Genomic DNA, 25,311 nt, shown 5'->3' with positions numbered 1-25,311 from the left:
GGAAAGCAAGAGCCAAACGCTGCCTCCCACATGGGCACCCAGCCCAATGGAGGGAGGGGACAGCTGCCACCGCTACTGTTCACCGTGACACCTGAGCTCTGATACATTTACCACCCCAAAACTGGTGTGTTCTGGGGTCAGAGCCTTTGCTAACGACAGGCAGATGAATTCCTTTAGGACAATGGCACACCAGGGCTCCAGAAATGCCAAGGCAGAAAGAGCTTTGCTGCGCCGTAGGATTTACTGTTATTTAATGAATTGAGGGCCACTTTTGTTCAAAGTGGGAGATGGGGCAAACTGTCCATCTTATACCCTCTGACCACTCTGCACTCAGATTTCCTGATCTACAGCTACCATTCCAAGCCTTTTTCTTCCCGATCTTCTCATGCAAGTCCTATATGTAACAGCTTCTTCTGTGCTTGTTCAGAAAGGTCAGTCCTCAAAGATTGTCTCTAACCTGGAAAGAGCCCCAGACTGTCTCCCACCCACCGGCCAGACTCTGTGGACACTGGTCTTTCTACTCGCCATGTTGTTGTCTGGCCCTTGAAGTTGTTCTTCAACAGCTTTTGCAGGGCAGAACACTCATTTCTTGAATCTTGCATCTCACTTTCCACCTACCCTCCTCTTTTCAGTGTAGGGCTTCGCTTCTCTGCTAGGGTATGATGGTACATGAGTGGTGATGAGTGGTAGGGAGGACCGAGATGGGGTTTGTGACCCATTCTACATCTCACGGTTTCCTGGTTTTTCCTTCCACTTTTTGTCATAGATATTGTGGAGGGTTTTTTCAGTTTTTCCCCCACAAAATACCATTTCAAGTAGAAAAAGACCCTTACTGCCCTTACAAAAAAAATTGTCACAGTGATACTTTAAACACAGGACCAGCTTCCCCCAGCACACTGTCGTTTTTCTCCTTCATAAGCAACCAGAGAACATCCGTAAGATGCTAGAGAGCCACTTCCAGCACAACTGATGGTCTATTTTCCCTTCATCAATGTTCTGGTATTTTGCTGGGTCTGGAAGGGCTCTCAGTCAAGTGCTGCCACTTAGCAATCGTTCCTCTTTGTTGCTATTGGAAATAACCACAGATTCCTTTGTTTCCTCAGCAAAGGGCTGGTGGGTGGAAAGGAGTCGCTGCCTGGCTGAAGGCGGCAGCTAATGAGCATGTCAGCACCTTTCCTGATTCCTCGCCTGCTTCCCGTTGTCGCTGAGGCGTGCAGTTCGTTTCTCGGAGCAGTGAGATTATGCACTGACTCATAAAGATTAATTAAAATCTAAATTGCCATTTTTAGCTGTGTGATGACAGGGAGGCCCTCACAGCAATAAATCTTCTAAGAAGATGGACCTAAAGGGAGCTGCTGGGAAAGACTGCTCTTGAATCAAACCGATAGCGCTGCTCCCATCGTCTTGTTTCTAGAAGCTGCGCGGTGGCCCACACACGGACACTGCCAGCATGTAACGAATGCCTCGGCCCTTAGCCTTTAATTAAAACTCTCACAGAGGCTGTCCTCTGAAGCTGGCTGCAAAAGTCCACCTATGCACCCTGACTATTTCTCATTTTCTTCAGGGCTTCCCAGGTGACATTGGCCCTCCAGGAGAAAATGGTCCTGAAGGCCTGAAGGTGAGTGGAGCAGAGATTGAAGCTCTGTGTGGGGTGGGAAGCAGCCAGGGAAAATAAAGTAGTGGGAAGAGGGGAGAGAGAAAGCCCTGGAGATTCCTAAAGATTGTCCTGGCCAGCGTTTCAGCTTGGTCTGTTTGGCTTGAGGTCCCTCCAAGTGTAGGATTTTCTTTTTTCAATTTTTTTCTGTAACAGAATTGACATTGGATGATGTCCCGTGGCTGTGAAAGAGACTTTCTCATTTTAATTGCCCTTCTGAGCTTATGTTTCTATTTTCTGAGTATCTTTTCCTTTGGCTCTTTCTCAGGGAAAGCCGGGAGCACGAGGTTTACCTGGGACAAGAGGACTGCCTGGACAAGAGGTGAGTGTCCTCAGACCAAAAGCAGATTGGATTTAAAGATTAATGTTGAATTTTGAAGATTAATGCATGCTGAATTGGTGCCTGCAACCTGAAATCCTCTGGTCCCTCTGAATCTGGAAGCAAATACTTATTTATATTCAGTGATCAGAGACCTGCAGAAGAGGAGCTTCCCCTCAGTTGCAGTCCTATGATCTTTGCTTCCAGTCACTACTGGCATCTGCTGACCCTAAAGTCTGCATTGGCTTTTCTTTTAAAGTCTGTTCCCCCACACCCACACACACCCAGAGCGGGCGTTAATGCCCTTTTCCCTGCACATCCCCTTGCACAGGCATGTCCTGACCTGGCTTTTGCTTTCTGCTCCTTTTAAGTGTATTTTCTTTCAACAGTGAGACCTGCAGACTCCACTCTCTCACACGGGGCAATATCCTTATGTAAAAAGAGCACAGAAACTGAAATTGCTGTTCTGCAAAGATTCATTTGCCCCAGCATCTCAGAGCTTGCAGCTTTCACTTATCACTTCATGTGAAAACTTGAAGCATCGTTCCACTCACCGTCACTAAAAAGGGACAATTGTCGTTGCTTTAATTGTCCTGGAGCTGAAAATACTTTATAGCACCAGCAGAGAAGGCCTGAGTGCCCTCTGTTTACCTCGTTGTAACTCCAGTGACTTCAGTGTAGTTTCTTCTCATTTAGGCCAGTGTAAGTTGTTTGTCCAGGGTCATGAGACATTGTGCAAATAATACTCAGTGCATGCATGGGCAGGAGCTCGGTCTAATAGCACTAATAATTCTTAACTTTTTCTGGGAATTCTTTTGCTTGCTCTCTAAATGGGATTAATGCAAATTAGCTCATTTATTTGCACTGAAATAGGAAAAAAAATATTCTAGGCAATTTACAAAGGGAATCGAAACCCTGCATTCCAGGTTCAGGCAGGCATGACCAAGCTGCCTTCAATTTACTCTAGTTAGTGAGTGTAAAAGTAAGACTGAAGACACGGACATGGACTTTGACATAAGCTGGGCTGAAGGACTTCGAATGTGCACCAGACCACACCACTGTGCCTTTACTGCTGCTGTTACCCGAGGCGGTAGGTCAAGGCTGTGGATTACATCTTTAGAAATGTGGCATGTTGTGGGTGATTTTTCTGAGCCCATTGAGCTGGGTTCCTGACTTCCAGTCCCATCTTCAGCCCGCCAGCTCGTGCCACTTCATTACCACGGCTGACCACCTAAATGAGAACAGCCAGAACTGTGGCTGCCAAGGGCTCTTTTAATTTCTCTCTTGGCACTTGGTTTTAGACACTTGAGATAATTTTTGTGAAGCTTAATTGAAGGTCTCCTAGAAACTGTAGATCTGATCCTATCACATTAGAAATTGGTGTAGAGCCAAGGGAGAGGACCGAGTCCAATTGCTGTGTGAGATTTTGAGATAGCTCCATCCTGCAGCATGTGTAGTTCCATTTGAAAGCAAAAGGGAAACCTTCATACGGTTGCCAAATGGTTCTGTGGGAGATTTTGCAACACCCTTTTTGTGGGGCAAAAAAAGAAAGAGAGAAAGAAAGAAAGAAAGAAAGAAAAAGAGAGCTTTACAGCATTCATATCCGTGCCAAATCAAATGAAGCAGAGTCATGTGAGCATGTTCAAGGTGCCCTGTGGGCCAAATCCACAGGGCCTATCCCATGATAGGCCCAATCAACTGGTGTTGACCTAGGTCAAATTTTGGATGGCCTTTGCTGGCAGGACTTGACTTTAGATTTTTTTTCCTGAGATGGGAGAGGGGGATGAGATACCTCAGAGATGCTGAGCTGCCTGCTCTAAGATTCAGAAGGACTTGGTTGTTAAAATGTGACAGCTGAGCACACAGCCTGTGTTTAACTGCTGCTCATACTACAGACCTTTCATTCTTGCTGCATGGTGAGTCCAAATTTTGTCACTACTTTGCCTTTTATTTTAATTTCTTTTCACTTCAGGGAGATGAAGGACCCTTAGGACCACCAGGAGTCCCTGGTCCAGAGGTAGGTTTCAGTCATTTACTCAGTTACTACCAGCTCTGTGGACCTTGCAATAGAATTGTAGTTAAATTAACATAAAGCTTCAAACCTCCTGGTTTGGAAAGTAATCTGCCCTTCTAAGAAATGTTGTATTGGTTCAATATTGTATTGGTTCAGGGCTTGATTCAGCTGCTTGATCCAGGATGGCTGAAAGTCAAGGCAGTGTCTTGTACGGGGTGTTGAGTGGGACTCTAATTTTATAACTTGCTTAAAAACCCTCTAATGTTTAAATAGTTCATCCTCAAGATAAAGCATGTTGACTGGAAACCACCTCTGTAACCAGCCCTGATGTTTCTTCCTTGATTTATAGTATTTTTCAATGAGTAGAGGGAAAAGCAAGAAAAAAGACTGGACAGTGAAACAGAGTCCTTTTTGACCTCTACATTTCTCTGAACACAGTGACGTATCACAGAAACACAGTTAGAAGAAGCAAAAAACATATTATCATATCTGTGAGCTTGCCAGCTCAGGATTTTTAAATGTTTTTGTACATAATTGTTATTGCAGGATATATCTGCAATGTATATATCCACGTAAAATATCTTGAAAATTGGTAACTGTGCTGGAGCTTCTAGGTGGATCAGAAAATAAATGTTTTATCTTGCATTTCCTCAATTGTTCTGGTAGACACTTTTGTTCCTTTCTGGAGCAACATAATAAATCCAGTTACTCCAGTGCCTGGGACAGCACCATAAGTGTTCTTCTAGCCAAAGGGAAGGCTCAAGATGAACCTTTGGGTCTGCAGGTTTATTTCTGCTTTTCTGAGCTGTAGCTGTGAATGTCAGCCTGGCTTCCCCCACTGTAGTGACAGTCCTACTCCCAAATCCTCTCTGAATGCCAGAGATGGAGCCCATAAGAAGCTTATATGGCCAAGTCCCTGCCAACACTAAGAAAGTACCATCTTTGAATGCTCAGGCTGCTCGTGTCCTTGCTGGCATTGCTACAAGAAAACTGCTGGAAGTAGAATAACTCCAGCTGAATGTGGCACATAATAAACTAAAGGGCAGCAACAAAGCCCTTGGCTTGGTTGATTATAGTCCATGCATAATGTTTCTGATGTGATGTTTAAGTAATGGAATCGAGCTGGAGGGTCAGAAACAGGCTGAAACTTGGAGTAGCTGTCTAGGCATGTTCCCCATGGATCAAACCCGCTGTCGCTCGAGACACAGAGCTTTCCTCTTGTGTTGCCTTGGCTTCAGTAAGGACTGCTACATCTCTAGCACCCTGAATTCACTGGGAGCATTGCTTGTAAGCTGCACCAAATAGGTTCGTAGACACACTGCTGTGACCAAGGGCAGCTGCAAGCTTTTTATGTTTATTGTTCTTCCATGTATTTCAGGGTCGATCTGGCCGGAAGGGATTTCCAGGAAGACCTGGTCCCGATGGTCCAAAGGTGAGGAAAGCGTTTGTTCACGATCAGAGAAGCAGTGGGTGGAAGGGAGGAAAGGAAGCGGGAAGTATCTTTTCTCAACTTTACCATGCTCCAAGCCTAGGGTGTTCATTCCAGAGAGGGCAAGGGGAACTGGGGATTTCTCTTTTCTTTTTCTCTGAATTTTGGGGTTTCTGTTTCTGCTTCGTTTCTTCAGCAAAAAGAACGAAGGGGATGCATTTTTTAAGCCATGTGCTTTATTATAAACAAGTGTGTTCTTCCTTTGATATTAACCAACCCCCCCTCCATCATCTCATCTTATTTTCCATTGCTTCTCCACGTTTTTGTTCTAAAACAATGCACATCATTCCTATCTTTGCTGCCTAATTAGCAGCAGGAGCCATCCCAGGGCAGTCCGCTCCACAAACCCACACTCAAAAGGAAAGAGAAAACCCAACAAAAACAACCTCTTCAAACAGTAAATAGCAAAAATGTGGTCTGGCAGCACATCTGGAGTATCTGCCTACTGAGAAAATACAGCTGCCATCACCCAGAGACAATACTGGTTAGCGGTGAGTCTGGCCTCTGGATGGCCTGTCCAGGGGCACTCGGCCAGCCTTCGAGTGCTGCCACGGCTGCCCTTATCCCTGGTGGGTTTGAAATTCTTCTCCTCCTCCTGCTTTTCTCTTCACCCCTCATTTTTTCTCATTCTCTGAATTTCTCTCACCCTGCACTGTGATTTAGCTCATGTGGGTTCTTTCTGTGGTTTTCATGTGGATGCTCCGTGTGATAGTAGTGCGCTTGTGCTTGAGATTTTGCAAGAGCAGAATCAGGGTGCTGCATTGCCTGGGAATGTTTGGGTTGTCTTTTATTCTTGTGACACTTCCACCAGCAGGTGAATTTTCTGGATCCCTTCTCCTCTGTCATTCAGGAACTACACCTTCCCATGGCGCCCACACTCTTGCTTTCCCTAGATGCTCCTCAAATCCTTTGGTTAATCATGGTCCTTTGCTCCTCTCTTCCTGCTGATGATGTGTTTCTGTCTTCATCCATCTGTTTTACTTGGGTCAGAAACAGCCCAACTTCAGGAACATCCCTGATGAGAACTCATGCCTTATTAAACATGAGGATAAAGCAACCAGGACTGGGCTATGCTGCAGAAAAGCAGGAAGCTTATGTTTCAGTGTCTGAGTTTGGTTTTGTGAAGGTTGTTGTACCACAGCATGACCAGCTGCTTTTGGGGCATTTCTCTCCAGAACAGTGAGTCTTTGCTCCATGTTTGTGTCAGCTATGTTTCTTGCTTTGGATTATCTTTCAAGTCACGGTGGGTTTCGTAAGATGTTGTTCCTTGCAGTTTTTCCACGATTCACACACAGCAGCCCAAATCATGGGTGTACAAAGAATCACGTTGTACTGAGGGTCTGACTGGGAGCACCAAGTAACCTGTGTGCCTTGTTTCTCCTTGGCCTGCAGGGTGAGCCAGGAAACCGTGGCCGACCAGGGAAAGTTGGTGAGCAGGTAAACTCTTTGTTTTCCTTGTCTGTTTGTTGATCTCCTGTGTACAATGTCTCCTGGGTGACCAGGGTGCAGGCAGAGGACAGTGGCCAGGGGCTTCTGGCCACCTCAAACCTGTCCATAGTCCTGGTGCTCCAGCTGGGGTGCTCTTAGTCCAGCTGAAGCTCTTGGTGAACAGCAGTGACAGTGACCATGGTGTCTATTTTAAACTGGAGGTTTTTCCATAGGTAGAGTGCTCTGATAAAGTCACAGTTCAGGTGGATGTGCTGTCAGTACCGGCAGCAGTACAGCACATATGACTGCTGTGCTTCTCAAGGAGGCAAAGCCGTGGTCAGGAGAAAGATTATTCCTCTTATCCCTAAAAGGGCAATTTCCAGGCTTTACCTATGTAGGTTTTAAGGGTAGGATCCTCTGCTTTTGGTGCTGTGCTGCTTTGACTCCCACTGAATTGTTTTGGGAGCAGCGGAGACAGCAGCTGAAGACACCAGGCCCTGGGAGAGAGAGGCACTGAGCTGTGTTTCACTGTACCGCAAGAGAGAACCTTCTGCTGGGGTAGCAGGGGACATGCATCATCCCTGTAGGCTTCAGCGGAACCACAGTCATCAAGGAAAAAAACAATTGTTCCCACATCTCTGTGATTGAAACCAACCAACTTGTCCACCACCAACCCTGAAATTGCAGCCACAGAGCCTCCGACATGTTCTGTGCGTTCGTACATGACCACACCACGCTGGCTGCAGCAGCTGGCCGTGGCAAAGAGGGTGTTGCTTCTTAGCATGGCTGTCCTTCCCAGCACTTTCCCTGCTGAATGGTTAGCAAGTTTGGTATGGTTTAGCTTGTCAGCCTCTCTGGCTCTTCTTTCCCCTGTATGCAACAGCTGGGAGTCGCTTCTTCCATGGGTTTCTGACCAAGCAAGTCCAAAAAAACAAGGCGGATCCTTTTCAGTACCAGCAATCCAATGAGTCTCAGTATATATCAAGGATAGTTATTCCTATTTGGAAATTAGAGCTGTTTCTATACTGTGGTTAATAATTTACTCTATGAAGAGCAACAACTGAAGAAGCAAAGCTCTTCCAGATATCTGAGTTCTAGTTGCAGCTTTATTAGATTCTGCACGATCTCAGGCAACACCTTCCAGTGCTCTGTGCCTCAGATCCCCTTCTGTGGAAGGCATGAGACAGCTCTGAACAGTGCTTAGCACAATGCCTCCTGTTCTCAGGTGGCACATATGGATACTGTTGTATTACAGTTAAAAATGAATATTTAGAAATGCTTTGAGATCCTTAGCAAGATGTTGACCTTGAAGGACAAAGCATCATTAGGATTATTATTCTTTAACATCCCTCAGGACTGACCTTGGATGGAAACTGTAGACACTGTTCACCAAAAAGAAAACACAGCTGGCCTCTGCTGACACTGAAACCAGCACAGTGGTATGAAAGCCACCTGTATTATTCTTAGTCAATTAGTCTCTGTCTAGAAATATCACCCAGAAAGAATTTCCATTTCCGTACCAGTCAAGTCATTAGAACAAAAATGTCACGCCAGATTAGTGAGAAATAACCTCCTTCCCCATCATACCTTTGTTGAACAATGCTGGAGTGTTGGGTTTTCATTCCTCCCTCCACCTAATCTTCAGCATTTGATGTTGGGGCGGGGTTGGTTTTTTGCGGAGCTCTGAGAGGTCAGGGTACCAAGGTCACTTGGCACTAAAAGACACCTTCATCTCACCCGTTTTCTGTTGTGGAGGCCTTGATGTTTTCTGTTCCACGGGCACAAGAAGAGTGGTCAAACTTTTCAGACTTGCTGCTCTGCCCTCCATACAGGTTCCCTCTGAGTGGAAACCTCAGTATAACAGCATGAGAAAAGATCAACCATCCATCTCATTGGAGCTCTCTTCCCTTTCTTAGGGACATCTCTTTAGGCAAACATGGGAGTTTCTGTAAGGTTTCCAGTGACACTTGAGCTCTCATTGGAAAAATGAGGTTTTAAGCCACAGGGCAGTCCCTGATGCATTGTTTTTCCATTGCAAGGACACTGACTCAGGAAGTTCATTCATAAGATGCTTGTTGTCTTCATATGCTGGAAGGACTCCAGCTGCTGGGCTCCCCTGTACCCTGGAAATGTGTCATTTAACCCTTCCTTGCCAGTAGATGGAGGCAGAAGGACATGAAGAAGAATAAGGGGCCTCTGGCCCAGGCCACCAGCCTTCCTGTTCCAGAGCTGGGAATGCAGAGCAGGAGGATGTCACCAAAATGTCCGTGTTGAAGGTCAGACAGGCCTGTGGGAGAAGCAACACCCTGCAGCAGGCAGGATAACAAACTGGGGAAGGGTGCCGCAAGCCCATGGACCCACCCAGCTCTGCCCTACAGACTGAAAATATCAATGAAGAGTTGTGCCAACCGAAAGAGTCTAAGGTTGGCCTACGTCTTTAATGGGAATGAGGAGATCCTGTCACGGCAGGAACAGCTTTCTGAATCCCTCCTTCTGTACAAGAAGTGACAGCCCTGCTCACTCACATGGCGATGTTGGGGTCAGCCATGCACCCATCGCACCATGCTGGGAGGAGCAGTCACTCTGTGACCCCTTCTGTCTCTTCCCTCAAGGGAGAAGCATGTTGTCCCAGTATCAGATATTATTCTAAAATAATTTGTCAAAGGAAACCAGCACCATCGGTTATCTCCTTAACGTATTTTCCTTGCGGTGCTCTTACAAGCTGTAATGTGCTATAATGTCAGGTTTGCAGGTGGGGTCTGACCTGCGGAGATATGGATTGGCTTGACCAACGTCAGATGGGTCGCTGCGAACCAAGCAGGGAATTGCACCAGAATTTCCCATGTCTTAGAGCAGCACCTTTCCCAACGCATTTACCTTCCCCTCCAGAGTGTCTCTTTCTGAGCTGCAGACCTCTCATTCAGGGATTTACAGGCGCTGTAGTGTGTGCAGCCTCTTTGATCCGACGAGTGTCTCCACCTTTCCTTCCCTCGCTCCCCAGAGGGCAGTGGGAACCCAGCGCGGCCCCAGGATACGGCTGAGCTCCGGTGCACAGGGGGTTAAACCGCATGGCTTTTCTTTGTGGGTCAGAGCGTCCTCCCTTAAACTGTGATATTTACTGTTTTACTTTCCCTTTCTTTCATCTGAATGGGAGGATTGTACATTTACTCCCTCCCGTCCTTTGTCCCTGGTTTGTTTTGTTTTGAGTTCTAGCGAACCAGTAAAACAGAAAGGCCATGATCGGTTCCTGCTGGGAGCGACTGGCGGTCCGTCCCTGGGAGACCCTGCTCACACTGGGCTCGCCTTTCGGTTGTTTCTCTCAAATGGGCTATGATTTATGCAAGGCTTCATTGCTGACTTGCTCTCTGTTGATGCAGCCAAGAGGGGGGGCTTAATTATGACAGGGCTGGACAATAAATGGGGTAAGCCAGACAGGAGTTAGGAATTACAACCCGCCAGTCCCCCCCCTTTCCTTCCCCCCAAGCCCCCAGCAACTTTTTAACAATCTCCATCCCTTTTCCGCCATGCCCTTGGCTGGGGAATACAGCAGACTGAATCATGAGCAACATGCTGAACTCCCCGTCTAATATAAATGTTTTACATTCTTTCCTGTATACTGTGGGCCTTTATCCGGGCAGCCACTGCTGCTGGGACTTCACGTGCATCATTACACACACTGCCTGGAGTCGTGTTTGATGCAGGGCTTCTTTTCAAGCCTGTGAACCTGTGAAAAATATGTTTTGCCGCAGCCATTTTACTGTAATGGCCACAATTCATGTCTGCTTTGATTTAATATTTGCCACCAGTGGCTATTCTGGTTCTTAAAACCTAAATCTTTTGCTTCTTGTGTTCTTTTTTGTCTCTATCCCATTTTGGCCGGTGAAAAATATCGTTACCCAATCTCCCCCAGTTGTTTCATATACTCCCAATAATTTACCAAGATGTATTTTGCCTAGACATATCTATCTCATTTTGTGTCTGCTTGCAGACACAGCAACGTTAGTTAATTTAGCCCAGAGCAGACAGTATTGGCTGCAAACACTACAGAGCTACTGTGCTGGAAGCCTGGCCATGTCACAGGGTCCCTGCTCTGCCATCTCACTTCGGTCCCTACTCTACCATGGTCACACCATGGGATGCTCCTCTTGCTGGGTACACAGGGAGCAGTGACATCTTTAAGGTCCTGCACTTGGGCCACAACAACCCCATGCAACACTACAGGCTTGGGGAAGAGTGGCTGGAAAGCTGCCCGGTGGAAAAGGACCTGGGGGTGTTGGTCAACAACCAGCTGAATATGAGCCAGCAGTGTTCCCAGGTGGCCAGGAAGGCCAATGGCATCCTGGCTTGTATCAGGAATAGCATGGCCAGCAGGACTAGGGCAGTGATCGTCCCCCTGTACTCGGCACTGGTGAGGCCGCACCTCGAATCCTGTGTTCAGTGTTGGGCCCCCCACGACAAGAGAGACATTGAGGGGCTGGAGCGTGTCCAGAGAAGGGCAACGAAGCTGGGGAAGGGTCTGGAGCACAAAGCTGATGGGGAGCGGCTGAGGGACCTGGGGCTGTTTAGCCTGGAGAGAAGGAGGCTGAGGGGAGACCTCATCGCTCTCTACAACTGCCTGAAAGGAGGGTGTAGAGAGGTGGGGTCGGTCTCTTCTCCCAGGTAACAAGTGACAGGACGAGAGGAAACGGCCTCAAGTTGCGCCAGGGGAGGTTTAGACTGGATATCAGGAAATGTTACTTCACTGAAAGGGTTCTCAAGCACTGGAACAGGCTGCCCAGGGCAGTGGTTGAGTCCCCATCCCTGGAGGTATTTAAAAGCCGTTTGGATGAGGTGCTTAGGGACATGGTGTAGTGGTGGGCTTGGTAGTGTTAGGTCAACAGTTGGACTCAATGATCTTAAAGGTCTTTTCCAACCTATACAATTCTGTGATTCTGTGATCTTCCCTTCAGCAGAAACATGATGTACCAGTGCAGACAGAATTTTCCCCATTTTTGGAGTGAAAACCAGGCCATAATTTGGCTGCGCTCCCCCTCCATCCTGATGTTTACCCGCCCAGCAGGTGCAGTGTTTGCCTCTACACCGCTTGCGTTGGCAGTGCTGGCAGGTTTCTGCACAAGCGGTGATAACAAATGGCACATCTGTGACAGCGAGAGGAGTCTCAGGAAGGTGTTGGGTTTGTGGGCTGCTTGGCATGCTGCAATCGGTGCTCTGCAAACCATCTGTAGACCACCACAAGGTTGGCTGGGAAGCACAACTGATGTATCTCGCTTCATGACCCAGATTCCTTAGAGACTTTTTAGGGGGGGAGATGCTGCTGCTGTGGACAGCGTATCAGAAGTATTAGCCTTCAAGCCTGAGTTTGGATATGCAATGCCGCACCCTGATCCCCTCCGAAGTGTTTTTGAAACAGCCTTGTTCTGAATGGTAGCAACATTTGCTGCAAGGGCAGGGATCTCTCTTCTTCTGCAGGGACTGACCTAAGTAACCCAGAAACATCTTAAAGACAGCATCTTCCCAGGGAGAGAGTGAGTTCTGCCAGTTTTTTGAGAAATTGGAAATGAAGGAACAGATTTATTCTTTCTTGCTTTATTATCTTAATTTTGCCTAGCAATGCATTTCCTTGTTTCATCTCATTGCTTTGTCATTCTCTCCTCTGCCTTAACATTTGCCTTCTTCGCTGCCTTGGGCTACTGGAAAACTTCAGTAACTGGATACAGTTATCAGCTACGTATCTGCACTTGTGTCTAATTGAAAGGATAATTGATTCCGCAGCCTTCCGCAATGCCACCCAGTGGCAACCTTGCATATGCAGATATTGCAAATTTGCCTGCTCTCCATTTGGTTCCTGCGTTGGGCAATCTGCTGCCGAGCCCAGCACTGCTTTGCTTGTGCATGTGCCTTGCCCATGCAGCCTGGCCGCAATGGCACACTTGCGCACTGGAAATGCTTCAGCTTCGGAAACAGCAAAGACCATTTCAGAGCTGATGTCAGAAGGGCTGGTGACATCCAGCCGCTGACGGGATAGTAGACCAGTCTTCCCAGGGTTAATTGAGATTTCCATCACGGCACAGTAGCATGCCAGTTTCCTGGGACATCATCTCTGGATGAATTTCCAATGCAAGCATCTAACTCCAGGCTTCGACGTACCCGCTGAGCTCTTTGCCTTCTCTCATGAGTTTTCCCCAAACAGTTTTTACCTGGATGTTGCTCCCATGCCAGAGTGTGACAAGGGCCGCTCAGAGCAGAGAGTGTGTGGCTGCTCCCTGCAAGAGGCGAAGCCAGCTGAGCGTCCGAGTGAGAGATGCTTTTGTTGAGCCCATCAGCATGCCTCATTGAGGAGCTCCTATCTCCAGTGATGTTCAAAGGATGGCATTTAATTGCACCATGTGAGGAATGTTAATGCGTGAAGTCTCTCGGTGTTTGGAGTCATCGTCAGAAGCTGTTCCATCTAAAAGTCATTGGAGAGTGACCCACATTGCGTTTTATGTCTCTGAATGGGTCTGCTGAGCCTCACACACATGAAAATAGCAATGAGGCTGGTAATTTTGAGCTACAGCTTTACACTGTGAGCGTAACTTCATGGAGAGAGAGAGAGGCTTTTGGTGGCGGGAGGAGTTGCACAACCTGTGAGTAGGCTGCTCTGTCGGTGCTGGATGCTCCTCTGTAGCTGGGGGTATCACTTTACACTGTCAGTGCACAGATGTAAACAGAACCACAGCAATGCACAGACTGCAGGGACCTCCTCTACGAACTGCACACGTGTCAGGCCAGCTGGGAACGGAGAAAGCAATGAAGAGAGGAAACTTTTGCTTCTTTTCTTGCTGTCACCCCAGAAAGGAGGTAGCAGGGTGAAAAGCTCTCCCTTTTCTGAGACCACACTCCAGAAGCTGCCTTGCTAGTGTAGCTTTTCTCCCCATTGTGTTTGTTCATGCTGAATGTTTCCTTGAGTATGTCATTTGAAAACCTCCTTGATGTTGAAATGAAAAGGTGAGATGCATTTGCATAGAGGAACTTTACAATTTATTGTGAAGATTTCAAATTATTTTTAAAAAGAGGAAGAGTAGGATGATACTAGTGGACAATCCATCTCCTGTCTCTGACTTGCTCAGCAGCCACCTCGCAGTACTGATCAGACTGTTGCCTAAAATCAAACAAGCTGGGGCATGGCTTGATTTGACACGACCCATGCCAACTGTGGGCAGGTTATGAAGTGTTTCAGCAGGAGATGTATCCCTCTAGTTACAGACTCATTGGAGGAACTAAACATAGATATCTGTCTCCCAATGACCCTTGCATGAGAATCATGCAGTGGAAGAGAGAGAGCTTATTGTGGCAGAGAGGACAGTCCCTTGCATCTCTAGGGCCAGAAACCCACTGAAGTTGGTAGGGAGGCTGCTGTATTTTAATTCTCAGGAATCTTAGCTTGAGATTGCATCTGTTTCCATCTTCCTAATTAAGAGCAGTTCTGTTTGTTTCTTTGTTATCCCAAACGTTGTTAAATCCTGACAAATCCTGAGCTTAGACTGGGTTTTTTTTCCAAGATCGTTTCTGAGTAGCGTGATAGATCTGCTGCCCTGCTGGCCCCTCTGGCTGTGTCCTTGGACCTTTATTTCCTGCTGACATCCCAACAGCATGACACTATCCAGGGCAAAATTAGTTTGCACAGGGGTCTGAGGCAGCTCAGGTTAACCCAGAGGAAGTCTACCCAGTACAGCAGTTAAAATGATGGTAACTCTCAGAGTCTGTGCAGCCCAGGAGCTCCCGCTATCGATGCTCTTGGGGAAGCTGCACTGACGTTTTGGGAAATGCTTGCAAAACAAAGCCATGCTATGGACTCAGCCTTTCTACAAAACGTGCTTAACTCATCCCCTATACTGTGTGTTGTGACTCTTGCAGATCCTAGTGCTGCCGTTCCAGCTGGCGCCTAAAGCAGAACCAGCTGTGGAGTTAGACGTTCCCATGGCCAGGAGCAACTCTGTCCGCTCTGGTAGCCAGTAGGAATTACTGAGCAGTATATGAGGGATGCTGTGCTATTTCAACCAGCAAGGTGGACCAAAGAAACTGTTTACTTTCTCAGCAAATAAAACTGAAAATTAATTGTGCTTTTCTCTTTCCTCAGGGTCTAATGGGTTTCATTGGTCCGGTGGGGGAGCCTGGAATAGTGGGAGAAAAGGTAAGATTGCTTGCAATGAACTGGTGGTTGTAACTTTTGCAGGATGAGGGAGACTGGGGCAGGAAGAATACTGTGGAGATTTAAGTTGTCATGTCAGTGCAACATCCAGCTGAGAATGCGGCACATCCAGGGTGTCTGAGCTAGTCTTGGGCCAGGCAAAAATAATACACTTTGCATTTAGGAATTAACACACACTTGCCCTCCAAGGAGATGCTGTCAACTATTCTCTGAAAATTTAAGCTTTATTAATTCATAATCTGTCAGAAAGCTTGTATTTAACAGTCAGTTGTGTTTTTTCTGGGATGAGGGACCCATCAGCCCTGTGTTGCTGGTCACGGGAGGAGTCCAAGGAGTTTAGGTTACAGAGTTGTGCAGAGAAGTGCTCGCAAGCCCATGCTGAGTGGCCAGTGGGGTTGCACAGGACCAGGGCTGAGCCTGCACTGAACAGGAGGATTCAGCAATTTCTCAGGTCTGGAGAAGGTACAAGAGTGCAGCCACCTATCCAAGCAAAGGCTGGTCCAAATATTTCCCTTTTTATTCGATGAGGACCATCCGGTCCAGCTGCCCCTGTCGTTGCATTGGGCACAGTACTAAGGGCTGGTGCCCTCTTGTGTACAGCACAGATACATGCTTCTTTCAGGAAGAAAAATGGCTTTATTTTCCATAAAAATGTAAATGGACATTAATTTGTTTTCTATTAGAGTGTAAAATTTTATTCAGGAGTAGCTTCCAAAGGCAAATCATCTATGTCATTCATTGTATCTCAGTTGCAGACTGCTGGTTTTCATTGGTGGTTTAATTATTCACAGTCCAGGCATAAAGATAGTAAAGAGCATAAAATTATGCATTCTACACATCAGTTCTCTCTCTCACTTTTATTACTTCAAGCTCTGTCCTCTGGGTAATGCTGTCAAAACTCTGTGACAGTTACACTGAGTTTGCAGCAAATGCATTTTATTGCTTGTCTGCAGCAGCCTTTGGAAAGCCCGTTGCACTGATGGTCTCTGGTGGGGCAGTAGCAGAAGCAGGCTCAGTCCAAACTGTCAAGGCACACAAGAAGTGAAAGGAACGATGTGATGTGGGCTGCGTTTTACAGAAGGAAAACAGAGGAATAGAGTCTGTGATGTGTCCGAGGTGGTTACACAGAATGTTGGTGCCTGAGTGAGCTGTCTCAATGGCAGCTGCAGCCCTGAATTGAATGGGGAATAAGGGGTCTGCCATGCAGGAGACGTGGGAAGATCTTTTTTCCCACTCCAGTAAATTCACATCTGGCCCTATGACTTCTGTGCCAATGCCTTGACCACATGAGCTGTCCTCATCTTGTAGATCAACTCTGCAACATGATGATGTTACATTGGTCTCCAGGCAAACCCAGGCTGTCCTTTGAAAATCTGCCCTAGGAGATCCTCAGCACAGCTGCGATTTCTATCAGACTTCTCTACCAGTACAAACTTACCGATGACAGAAATAACTATCATGAAATCAAAACCTCATCCAGGCCTCCAGTTGGCATAGCATCCTACAGCTTACTATGCTGTTGTCAGCTAAATGAAGTGGGAAATATGCTTTCATTAGACATAGCTGAGTCAGCAATCTTCGTCCTGAGAGCTGCAAAACTTAAGACTGAAGCCAGTAGAATCCAAAGATTATCAAAGAGAACAATACAGTTAATACATACTTAATAAAATCCATGCATTCAGGGGGAAAAAATCCTTACATTGGTTTACAAGGGCCAACTGGTGACAACACAAACTCTGGGGTTTGTTTTTAATAAGCTGCTTAGAGCCCAGAAAACATTTCCCCTTACACTTTGGCTGTTGGAAGGTAGGTCAGATTTTGGGCGTAAACTACTTGGCAGCATTTGCAAACTCCTCCTTCCTCATCCCCCTAAGCACACGAACATAACACACCTAATTCCCAGTGCATTACCGGGGCTGCCAGGGAGAGTACAGGCAGTCGCAGTGGGAATTGCCACCATCTCCAAAAAGTAGCAGTGGACATCACGTTGCGAGAGCCATGCCTTCGACTCATCCTTGCACCAGTGGGTCACAGTGGTGCTCACAGAAGCTTACACCTCGTCTCCCGTTCTTGGCTGAGCTGTAGAGCCAAGGATGTACTCAGGGGAAGTGAGATGTTCTGCATGTGGGGATAAGTAAGACTTTTGGAATTAATAAGTGATTTTTTTGGTACGTTAATCTTTTTAATGCCAAATGGTGGCTTGTTTTAGAAGGGATAGTATCTTTAGGGTGGGCTGTGGAGGCATCCAGCTCTGAACACCTCGTAAACGCAGGCCTCCAGATCGTTGTTGTTTTCACTGTGGTCTCAGTATGAGCCTCAGGTTAGGGAGTCCCCCCAAAACGCCTACGGTCTCCTTCTGAAAGCTGTCTATTCCAGGCAGCATCTCTGTTTTTTTCCAACTTGATGCCCTGCTCTCAGCAGGGCCTCATGACCACAGCTTTCAAATCCATGCCTCTAAAAATGCCAGAACATGTAGGAATTATGATACTGCAAACAGAGAGAGGTGCTGTGCCTTGAGTGGGAAGGGCTGGAGATCTCCTGGGATCCAGTCCTAGCACTGTCCGGAGTTGAAGGTGGTCTTGAGTGCATTGCTTGTTTCTTGTTCCTTGGTGGTTTGATGGCAATAGGAAAGTCCCCTCTCTTGGGATATGGAGGATTAGCTAATTCTTGCTGTAGTCCTTTAACTACTCTGATGAGATGGACACTTGAAAGAGGGTGATGATTATCCTGTACTGGAAGCCTTTCTGGTAGAAATCTGATGGCATAGACTGCAATTTGTGGATCTTTTAGTCGTTTCATTGCTGTAGATCCCCGTTGCTGCCAGCTCAGAGTGCTTGTTAGCAAAAGTCCTCACTCTTCCCCATGCACCTGTGTCTCTCCTAGGGCGACCGTGGCTCAGTGGGACCCCCAGGCCCTCCAGGAGTCAAGGGGTCGATGGTAAGGAGTAAGTCTGCATTCTCTCGCTCTTGCTGCTGCCTCTCTATCTCTGTCCTAGCGAAGGGTGCAGCTTCTCGTGGTCTTTTAGTTACGTGACGACGGCTGCAAATTCATCCTGTCTCTGTGGGGATGGGAATAGCCATTCGACTGACTGGATATTGAGGTATAACCTCTCCCCAGCAGTCATGTTCAGCAGCCTCCCCTTCAGAGAAACACTGGCTGTCGACACGTGTTCTGCAGCTCCATCAGCTGAGGACCTGTTGTGTCAAGTAGAGGTAACTAGGAACAGCAAGCTACGGCACCTGAAGGTTTGCCTGTTTCCAAGCATCCTGGCTACTGAACAGACGGGGTCCGGGAACAAGGGTCTGTTGTTCACATCCCACCAAGTTGCCAGGGGCAGCTGGAGATGTGGGGCTGCTTGGGCAGCACGCTTGGGCAGCACGCTCATCAGCGGCAGCTCTGCCTACTGTGGGGAGCTCGGGGATGCTCGGGGCCCACCGGCTGCAGCCAGCTGCTGGCTGGGGAGAGATTTCACAGTTGCAAGTCAATGGAGGTGAGGGAGAGAAAAGGTCTGAGGTCAAGCAGCACCTCGAGGTGACCTGAAGAGCAGCAATGTGGCACTGGCCAGGCCCTTACAATAAAAGGAGCATGATGCTGCCCGCAGCCCCCAGCAGTGAGCTGCTCTGTGGCCCCTCCTGGCAGCACTGCCATTTGAGGATCCTCATTTAGGAGTTTAACAGAGGGGATCTCAGCAAGATCTTGTCTTGCTCTGACACTTACCTCCTGTCTACCATAACACAAGACCCAAAGACAGATTTTTGTATTAATTCAGCCCATTCTCTACTGGGCTGTTCAGAAAATCTAGCTGTTTATATTGCTAGCGAGGTTGGAGCTGCGCTTTGGACAGTCTGGCCTTCTCCATCTGCCCCTGAGCAATTGTACCCTGACAAATAACAGACCTGCCTGACTTTGCAAGCAACCAACAATGCCTTTTTTCCTGTCTTCCCACTTGGAGGAAGAAGGGCTGAGCAGATCCTGGGAATTCACACCAGGCGTGTTCTTCTTCCTTCTCTTTTAGGGGCACCCCGGGACACCAGGAGGAGTGGGTTTTCCTGGGATCCCTGGACCAACAGTAAGTAAAGGCTATCATCACTTTGTAATAGCGCACACCAAAAATCGGCACCCCGTATCCTGGGCATTCATGGGCTGGGTCAAGCAACTGTGTCCCAGTTGGTTTGAGTTTGATAGGAACAAGAGATATGGGGAAAGGGATGGGGCATGGGCAGGAGCAACATGGAAAGAGATGCTAAAAAACAGTAGTGCTTAATTCAAGCTTTTGTAGCCTGTTTCCCTAATAGGGGATCCAAAACTCACAATCCAGCCTCAATCTTTCAGCAGGACACAAGCTCACTAGCTCAAGGTGTTATTGCAAGGCCCTCTCTTTCTGCTGGGAATTGTTGGCAGTGTGGTGATCACATCACGCGATACAGTGACTGTATCACGTGGTGACCACATCATGCAGTGACTGCATCGTGCATTTTCAGAGACCCTCGCTGGAGTGAGAGGAGCAGCAGAGCAGCTGCCCCCAGATGCACCCTCCGCCTGGATGGGCTCGTCTGCTGCATGTGCAGCTGTGGCTGGAGCGTGCAATTGGTGTGGAGGTAGATTTTAGCGTGGCTCCAGTTTCCCACAGCCGTTGTTTAGATGGAGCTCTGGCTCTCCCAGCAGCACAAATGCCTGTGTGTGTTGTTTGCTGGAACCAACAGAAAGGCAGCTCTGGGCGGGTACAGGGAATGGATTTTGCTCAGTGTGTGAATTCCCACAGTGTTGTTAATTGGGAGGAAGATCACAGTAGTGAAATGCCCGGGCAGTGCCAAAGGTTTGGCCTCCAGATCAGCGGCAGCTCTGCCTACTGTGGGGAGCTCGGGGATGCTCGGGGCCCACCGGCTGCAGCCAGCTGCTGGCTGGGGAGAGATTTCACAGTTGCAAGTCAATGGAGGTGAGGGAGAGAAAAGGTCTGAGGTCAAGCAGCACCTCGAGGTGACCTGAAGAGCAGCAATGTGGCACTGGCCAGGCCCTTACAATAAAAGGAGCATGATGCTGCCCGCAGCCCCCAGCAGTGAGCTGCTCTGTGGCCCCTCCTGGCAGCACTTGCTGTTGACAGAAGTCTAGGAGGCAGCTGGATGTCTCCAGATGTCCCTTTTTTAGCAACTTTCCCAGCACATTAGCTGCTGCATGACTTGGGGATAGCTGGAGCATTAGGCAGGCCCCCTCCTTACTCCATGCCTGTGAGCACAGGGGAGGACAGGAGCGCGTCCTTGGCAGAGGTGGGTTCTGCACTGGCCCTGTGGCAGAGAGCTCCCAGTCCTGAAGCACTATCTAGTGCACCACTGACTAGTACCTTTAGCCAAGGCTGAGTTTTGTCTTACTTCACTGGGGCATGATGACCACAGTATGAGTTGAGGCATCAGCTCTGACTGGAGATGCCAAAACCTCTCTGCAGAGCTCTGGGAGCTGAGACCATTCCCAAGTCCTTCCGCTTCCTTCAGTTCCCTGTTCTCCTGCAGGCAAATAACTAACAAGTTCATCCAAGCAAAATGTTTCCTCCAAGACTGCATTTTAAAAAGTCATAATTCAATAAGTCAAACTTCCCCACAAAGCCAGTAAATCAAATAATCCCCTAATATCAAATCCCCACTCATTAACTCCAGCTGTTTCTGCCTGTTTCTCCACCAAACATTCATTATTTGCTTTTCAGGCCAGACCTGAGGCATGCTGTTGTTGTTTGTCCTAAACTGTTAAAATCTTTGAGATTAAGCTATCCAGTGAGCCTTAGCAGCTCTGATGGCTGATTAATTCAGTAGAGGGTGATTGGGAATGGAAAGCAAAGGTATAGTGAATGGTAGGAAACTGCCCTTAATCTCAGCTCACTGAGGCTTGTGAATTCCTTTTCTCTCTTCTTGCTCACCATCATGGTATATCTTTTGTGTTAATACACAGTTTTGAAAATAGTGTATACATATAGGTATATTAAAGGTCACTCATCTTCTCCTAAACGGTTCCTTGAAATTCTCAGCATAGCTGAGAATTTCCCTCGACATTTTGCCATCACAACGAATGTTTATGTGCTTGTATTTTCATAAGCTATTTGGGATAGGCTGAGACTTCCAGGAGGATTTTCCAAATACCAACAAAGAATTTCATTTCAATATGTGTTTATCATAAAAATCTCTACAAAACAGGCATCTGACACATCTACTGCTTGTCTGTGCCAGTCGCTACTGACCTCAGTAGCAAAACCAAGATTTACTGTGATTACAAATATAGTTACAGTCAACTAACTTTTCCATCTTGAGTGAGAACAGCTAAGCATTTGTGTTCTGAATTTACATGCCATGCAGAAAGATACCTCCATTCCAAAAGCACGATCTTTATTAGTGGCAGTGGTACAAGCAGTAGGAAGATCACAGTCCAATTTTGTTCTGATCCTTGGTGGAGTTTGCAGGGTTGACGGTTGGTAAAAGCTATTAATATATAAATAGCAAAACTTGAGGTGGAATGTTTGAGAGAGTAAGAATGGAATGTGTCATTTTGAGGTTTTCATTTCTGACAGCAGAAAGGCACTAACTTTAAATATGGGGTTTTTAAGTTATAATACAGAAATAAGTCCTGTTAATTGAACATATCCTCTAATTTTTGAAACTGATAAATATTCTAACAGGAAAAAAAAGGCTGTTTAATTTTCTTCTGCATTTTCTGTATGCACATTAATGAATCAAGTGTCTACAAATCCAGGTTAAAAGAAAACCTGAAACCTTTCTGTAAGTGTAAGAACAGGATCATCCGCAACCCCAACAGTCCAAATGAAATCAGCATCTATCTGCCAGTATTTATGCAGCACTAACAGGGCAACAGTTACTTGAAGATAAAATCAGTATTTGGCTGAAAAGGTCAAACTTGGATACCTAAGATGAGGTGTCTGATTTTGTATTTGGACAACGGAAAAACAGATCCTGGTTATTATTATTTTTGTACAGATACTGAGCAACAGCTGCTTTTAATAGCTTCGGAGGGAATTCTGGTTGTTCGACTTCTCTTCAAATCACACCACTTACACAGACAACAGGCTGCAGATACTTAAGCATACAAACCTCAGCCAGGATCCTTGGCCTAAATGTTCATAATCCAAAGACAATCAGTGAGTTAAAAAAAAGACCATTTGTAGACAAGTAAATATGGTAATGTCTTTGGCAAGAGTTTAATGAACCAACCTGCTGGTCAGGGATCTGCGTCTGAGGCCCCTGCAGATCACGTAGGGATGTGGGGTCTTACCAACAGCTGCTGCCTTCTTCCTCTTCCATCTTCATTTTGTTTCCCTTTTCCCCTTCCAGGGTCCGGCAGGAGTCCGTGGTGCACCAGGGATAAGAGGGATGAAAGGCCGCAGGGTAAGTACTTTCCACAAGCTTTTATCCCTCTCCTCTTTCAGCCATTGGAAAAGTAATCTGGTGGATTAGTTTGGGGGTGTGAAGATGAGCAGCAGTTGGGGCAGCACCTCCGCAGCCATGTTTCTGCTGTGCATAAAGACTGCGGTCATTGAAGCAAGTCGTACCAAGGATGCAAATGCAAGTGATGTGTATGGGCAGAGGGGTGTCCCGGTGTAGAGTTTATCATGGAAGTGGTCCAGCTTGTCTTTCCCAACCACCTGCAATGTCAAAACAGGGTTTATGGACACTTCTGGTGAGGATGGTGAAGATTTAGTCATCTGAAGTTGTATCTGGGCTGGGGAAAAGGGTGCAGGTAGAAGACTAGAAAAGGTGCCTTTGCTGCCAAGGGAGAGAGAGCAGCTGAGATGTGAAGTGTAGCGATTTAACCGGAGGCAGATAAAGCAGGAAATGTTATGCCATGACATAGAATTAAGAGACAAGGCAGGCAGAAACGGAGCTGGCAAGGAGCCGAACAGCCCATGTCTCCACTTCCAGTCTCACAGGATTAATATCTTCTGGCAGCGTTCCGCAGGGTTGTGAGAAAGGTGTGTTTTGCATTGTCAGTAGATCAAATTATAAGCACGTCCTGTGTCTTTCAATGGGTTTTTCCAGCCCATAACACAAGACCCTGGTTTGATCTGTGCATATCTAAACAGTACCACACTGTAAGCGTGTGTGAATCCTTGGTCTGCCTGGAAAGAGCAGACCCCAGCTAATGCTAGCATCACTGACAGTGCTACAAGTACATGTTACACTGGATAAATATTTCACAAGCACCCTGTGTCAGTTCATATGTGGTTCTTCCTGCTCTGTTTGGGTGACAGCCGACAGCAGAATGACCTCTAGACCTGCCAAAGCTGCTTGTTTTCCTGCCTGTGACATCCAACCCATGTCCCACTGAGCCCTTCAATCTTTCTTCTTCTTCAACCGGACATTTATTGCAGGAGCATCCCTGCTTTGGGTTGTTTTTCCTTGTCCAGCTGCTTTACAAAGTATTAATAGCGAGCGCACATGGGTTCTGCTGAAGGCCCCAACAACAACATATTTTGCATTTCTCCCTCCAAGGATCTTAAGATATCTGTTTCCATGTTTCATTTTCAAAGACGTAGGCTGGAGTAAACTATACATTTTACCCACCCCCAGTCTCTGCTTCTACTGCAACGCCTGCTTGGGGAATCTGGGACAGCCAAGGATTGCATATGTTTCCCTATACCAGAGGTAATACTCTCTTCGAATAGCTGGGACCAGCAAAAGGAAATGCAATAACCAACTAGAAAGCTTTATAACCACAGAGTTATGTACCCTGGAACTGCTTTAAGCTGTAAAAGCACAGCTAGAAGGACAGCAGTAACATCCAAGCCCAGCAGATGCATATCAGGGTTCAGCTTTTAACTTATGGCTGGGAAAAACAGCTTCCTTGCTTCTGTTCTCCTTGGTGGGAAGGCCCATGGATCTCATTCCCCAGCTCTGCTCTCAGAGGGTCCCCTGGGGAGCAAGGTTTCTCTGTGCTACATAGCAGCAATTAACTGAGCTGTCTGGGACATCCATGATCATGATGGATGAGAAACTGGATGCACTTTCATGGGAGGCTTTGAATGGACAGGGGAAAATGTCTCAAGGTAAAACTACTGAATGAATCCAGGCTACCGACTGTGCGGGCTCTTGGAGAGGTGGGTCCTCCGAGGTGATCAGACTTTCTGCCAGTGCCTTTAATATATGCAGTGACAGAGAAGGAGTCCCAGTGCTGCCTCCTCCCAGCTGCCAGCCGGGGATGCCAGCCGCATCCCCTGGCACTGAGCCTCTCCTTACCGCAGGCAGCTGCGTGCAACTGCGGTGTTTGGCTCTTGGGTTGTGCGAGATTTACTCACATAAATCTTTGGCTTCTTACATCTGCATTGGCCTAAAGTCCTCAACCCACAAGGAGAGTACAGCTGACCAGACTGTTTTCAGCTCCACTTGTACTGTCAGGAATGACAAAGGGGATATTTATTATCACACAAGGTAAAACCAAGAGAAAAGCTGGATTCAGTTCCGAAGAAAGGAGGTTGGCTGGCACAGCAGGGACCTGCCTTTGGGTGTAGATAGATCCAGGGAGAGGGTGCCAAATCCTCAAGAGAAATCCTGCAGGACACCAACTGCCACCAGCACTGTCCATCCTCAAAATGATGTACAGCGTGGTAGAGACATTCAGTCTCATGGCCTTGGGTTGCGTTTCCTCTCCAGATGTTGAGTCCGGCAGACCCCATGCCAGTCGCTCCCCCTGGACCTTCCTCCACTGAGGAAGCCCAGACTTCAAAGTGCATCCCAGCCCTGAAAACCAGAAATGCAGCAGTGGCTCTATCCTGGCTGGCTGCAGAGCCCTGCAAAAAGTCACCCCAGGAAGTGCAGAACGTGAAGGTAGAACAGGAGGCAGTGCCCCGGGAAGAGGGTGCGTTAAGGTCTTGATCTTGCCCTAAGGACACCGGTATCAGAGAGGGGTAAGCCTCTGCCAGCGGGTGCTGAGTGTCTGGATGTGCTGCTGGTGCCCTGCGCTGGTCCTGCCCTCAACACTCACTGCTGGACTGTGGCGTGGTGGAGATTTGGTGCGTTTGAGCACCACAGTGATATAATCCATACAGAATTTATGAGACAGACCGACATCCTTTCTAAGATCCCCAGCAGAGAGAAGGAACTTGGGCTTTGCTCTGAAATCCTGCAGACCTCAGTGAATATGATGTGGGAAAGTCAGTATTGTAAGGATCAGCAGATCTCCTGCCTGGAGGATTTCTGGTTTGTATATCTCTCTCTCACATTTT

General features: G+C 47.3%; 1 protein-coding gene across 1 annotated transcript in view; it reads left to right on the top strand.

The window, feature by feature from the left end:
• COL27A1 (collagen type XXVII alpha 1 chain) overlaps positions 1–25,311 on the top strand; it is a 164,343-nt gene that overhangs the window by 84,963 nt on the left and 54,069 nt on the right. Inside the window, exons 20-28 of the mRNA XM_072883342.1 lie at positions 1,565–1,618; positions 1,923–1,976; positions 3,946–3,990; positions 5,366–5,419; positions 6,869–6,913; positions 15,024–15,077; positions 17,979–18,032; positions 19,111–19,164; positions 22,424–22,477. Of these exons, the coding sequence (XP_072739443.1) occupies positions 1,565–1,618; positions 1,923–1,976; positions 3,946–3,990; positions 5,366–5,419; positions 6,869–6,913; positions 15,024–15,077; positions 17,979–18,032; positions 19,111–19,164; positions 22,424–22,477 (468 nt within the window). The remainder of the gene's footprint in view (positions 1–1,564; positions 1,619–1,922; positions 1,977–3,945; positions 3,991–5,365; positions 5,420–6,868; positions 6,914–15,023; positions 15,078–17,978; positions 18,033–19,110; positions 19,165–22,423; positions 22,478–25,311) is intronic.

This window comes from Ciconia boyciana, chromosome 18, assembly GCF_034638445.1.
Source record: "Ciconia boyciana chromosome 18, ASM3463844v1, whole genome shotgun sequence".
Taxonomy (NCBI): Eukaryota; Metazoa; Chordata; class Aves; order Ciconiiformes; family Ciconiidae; genus Ciconia; species Ciconia boyciana.
This window is presented reverse-complemented; position numbering and strand designations above follow the sequence as displayed.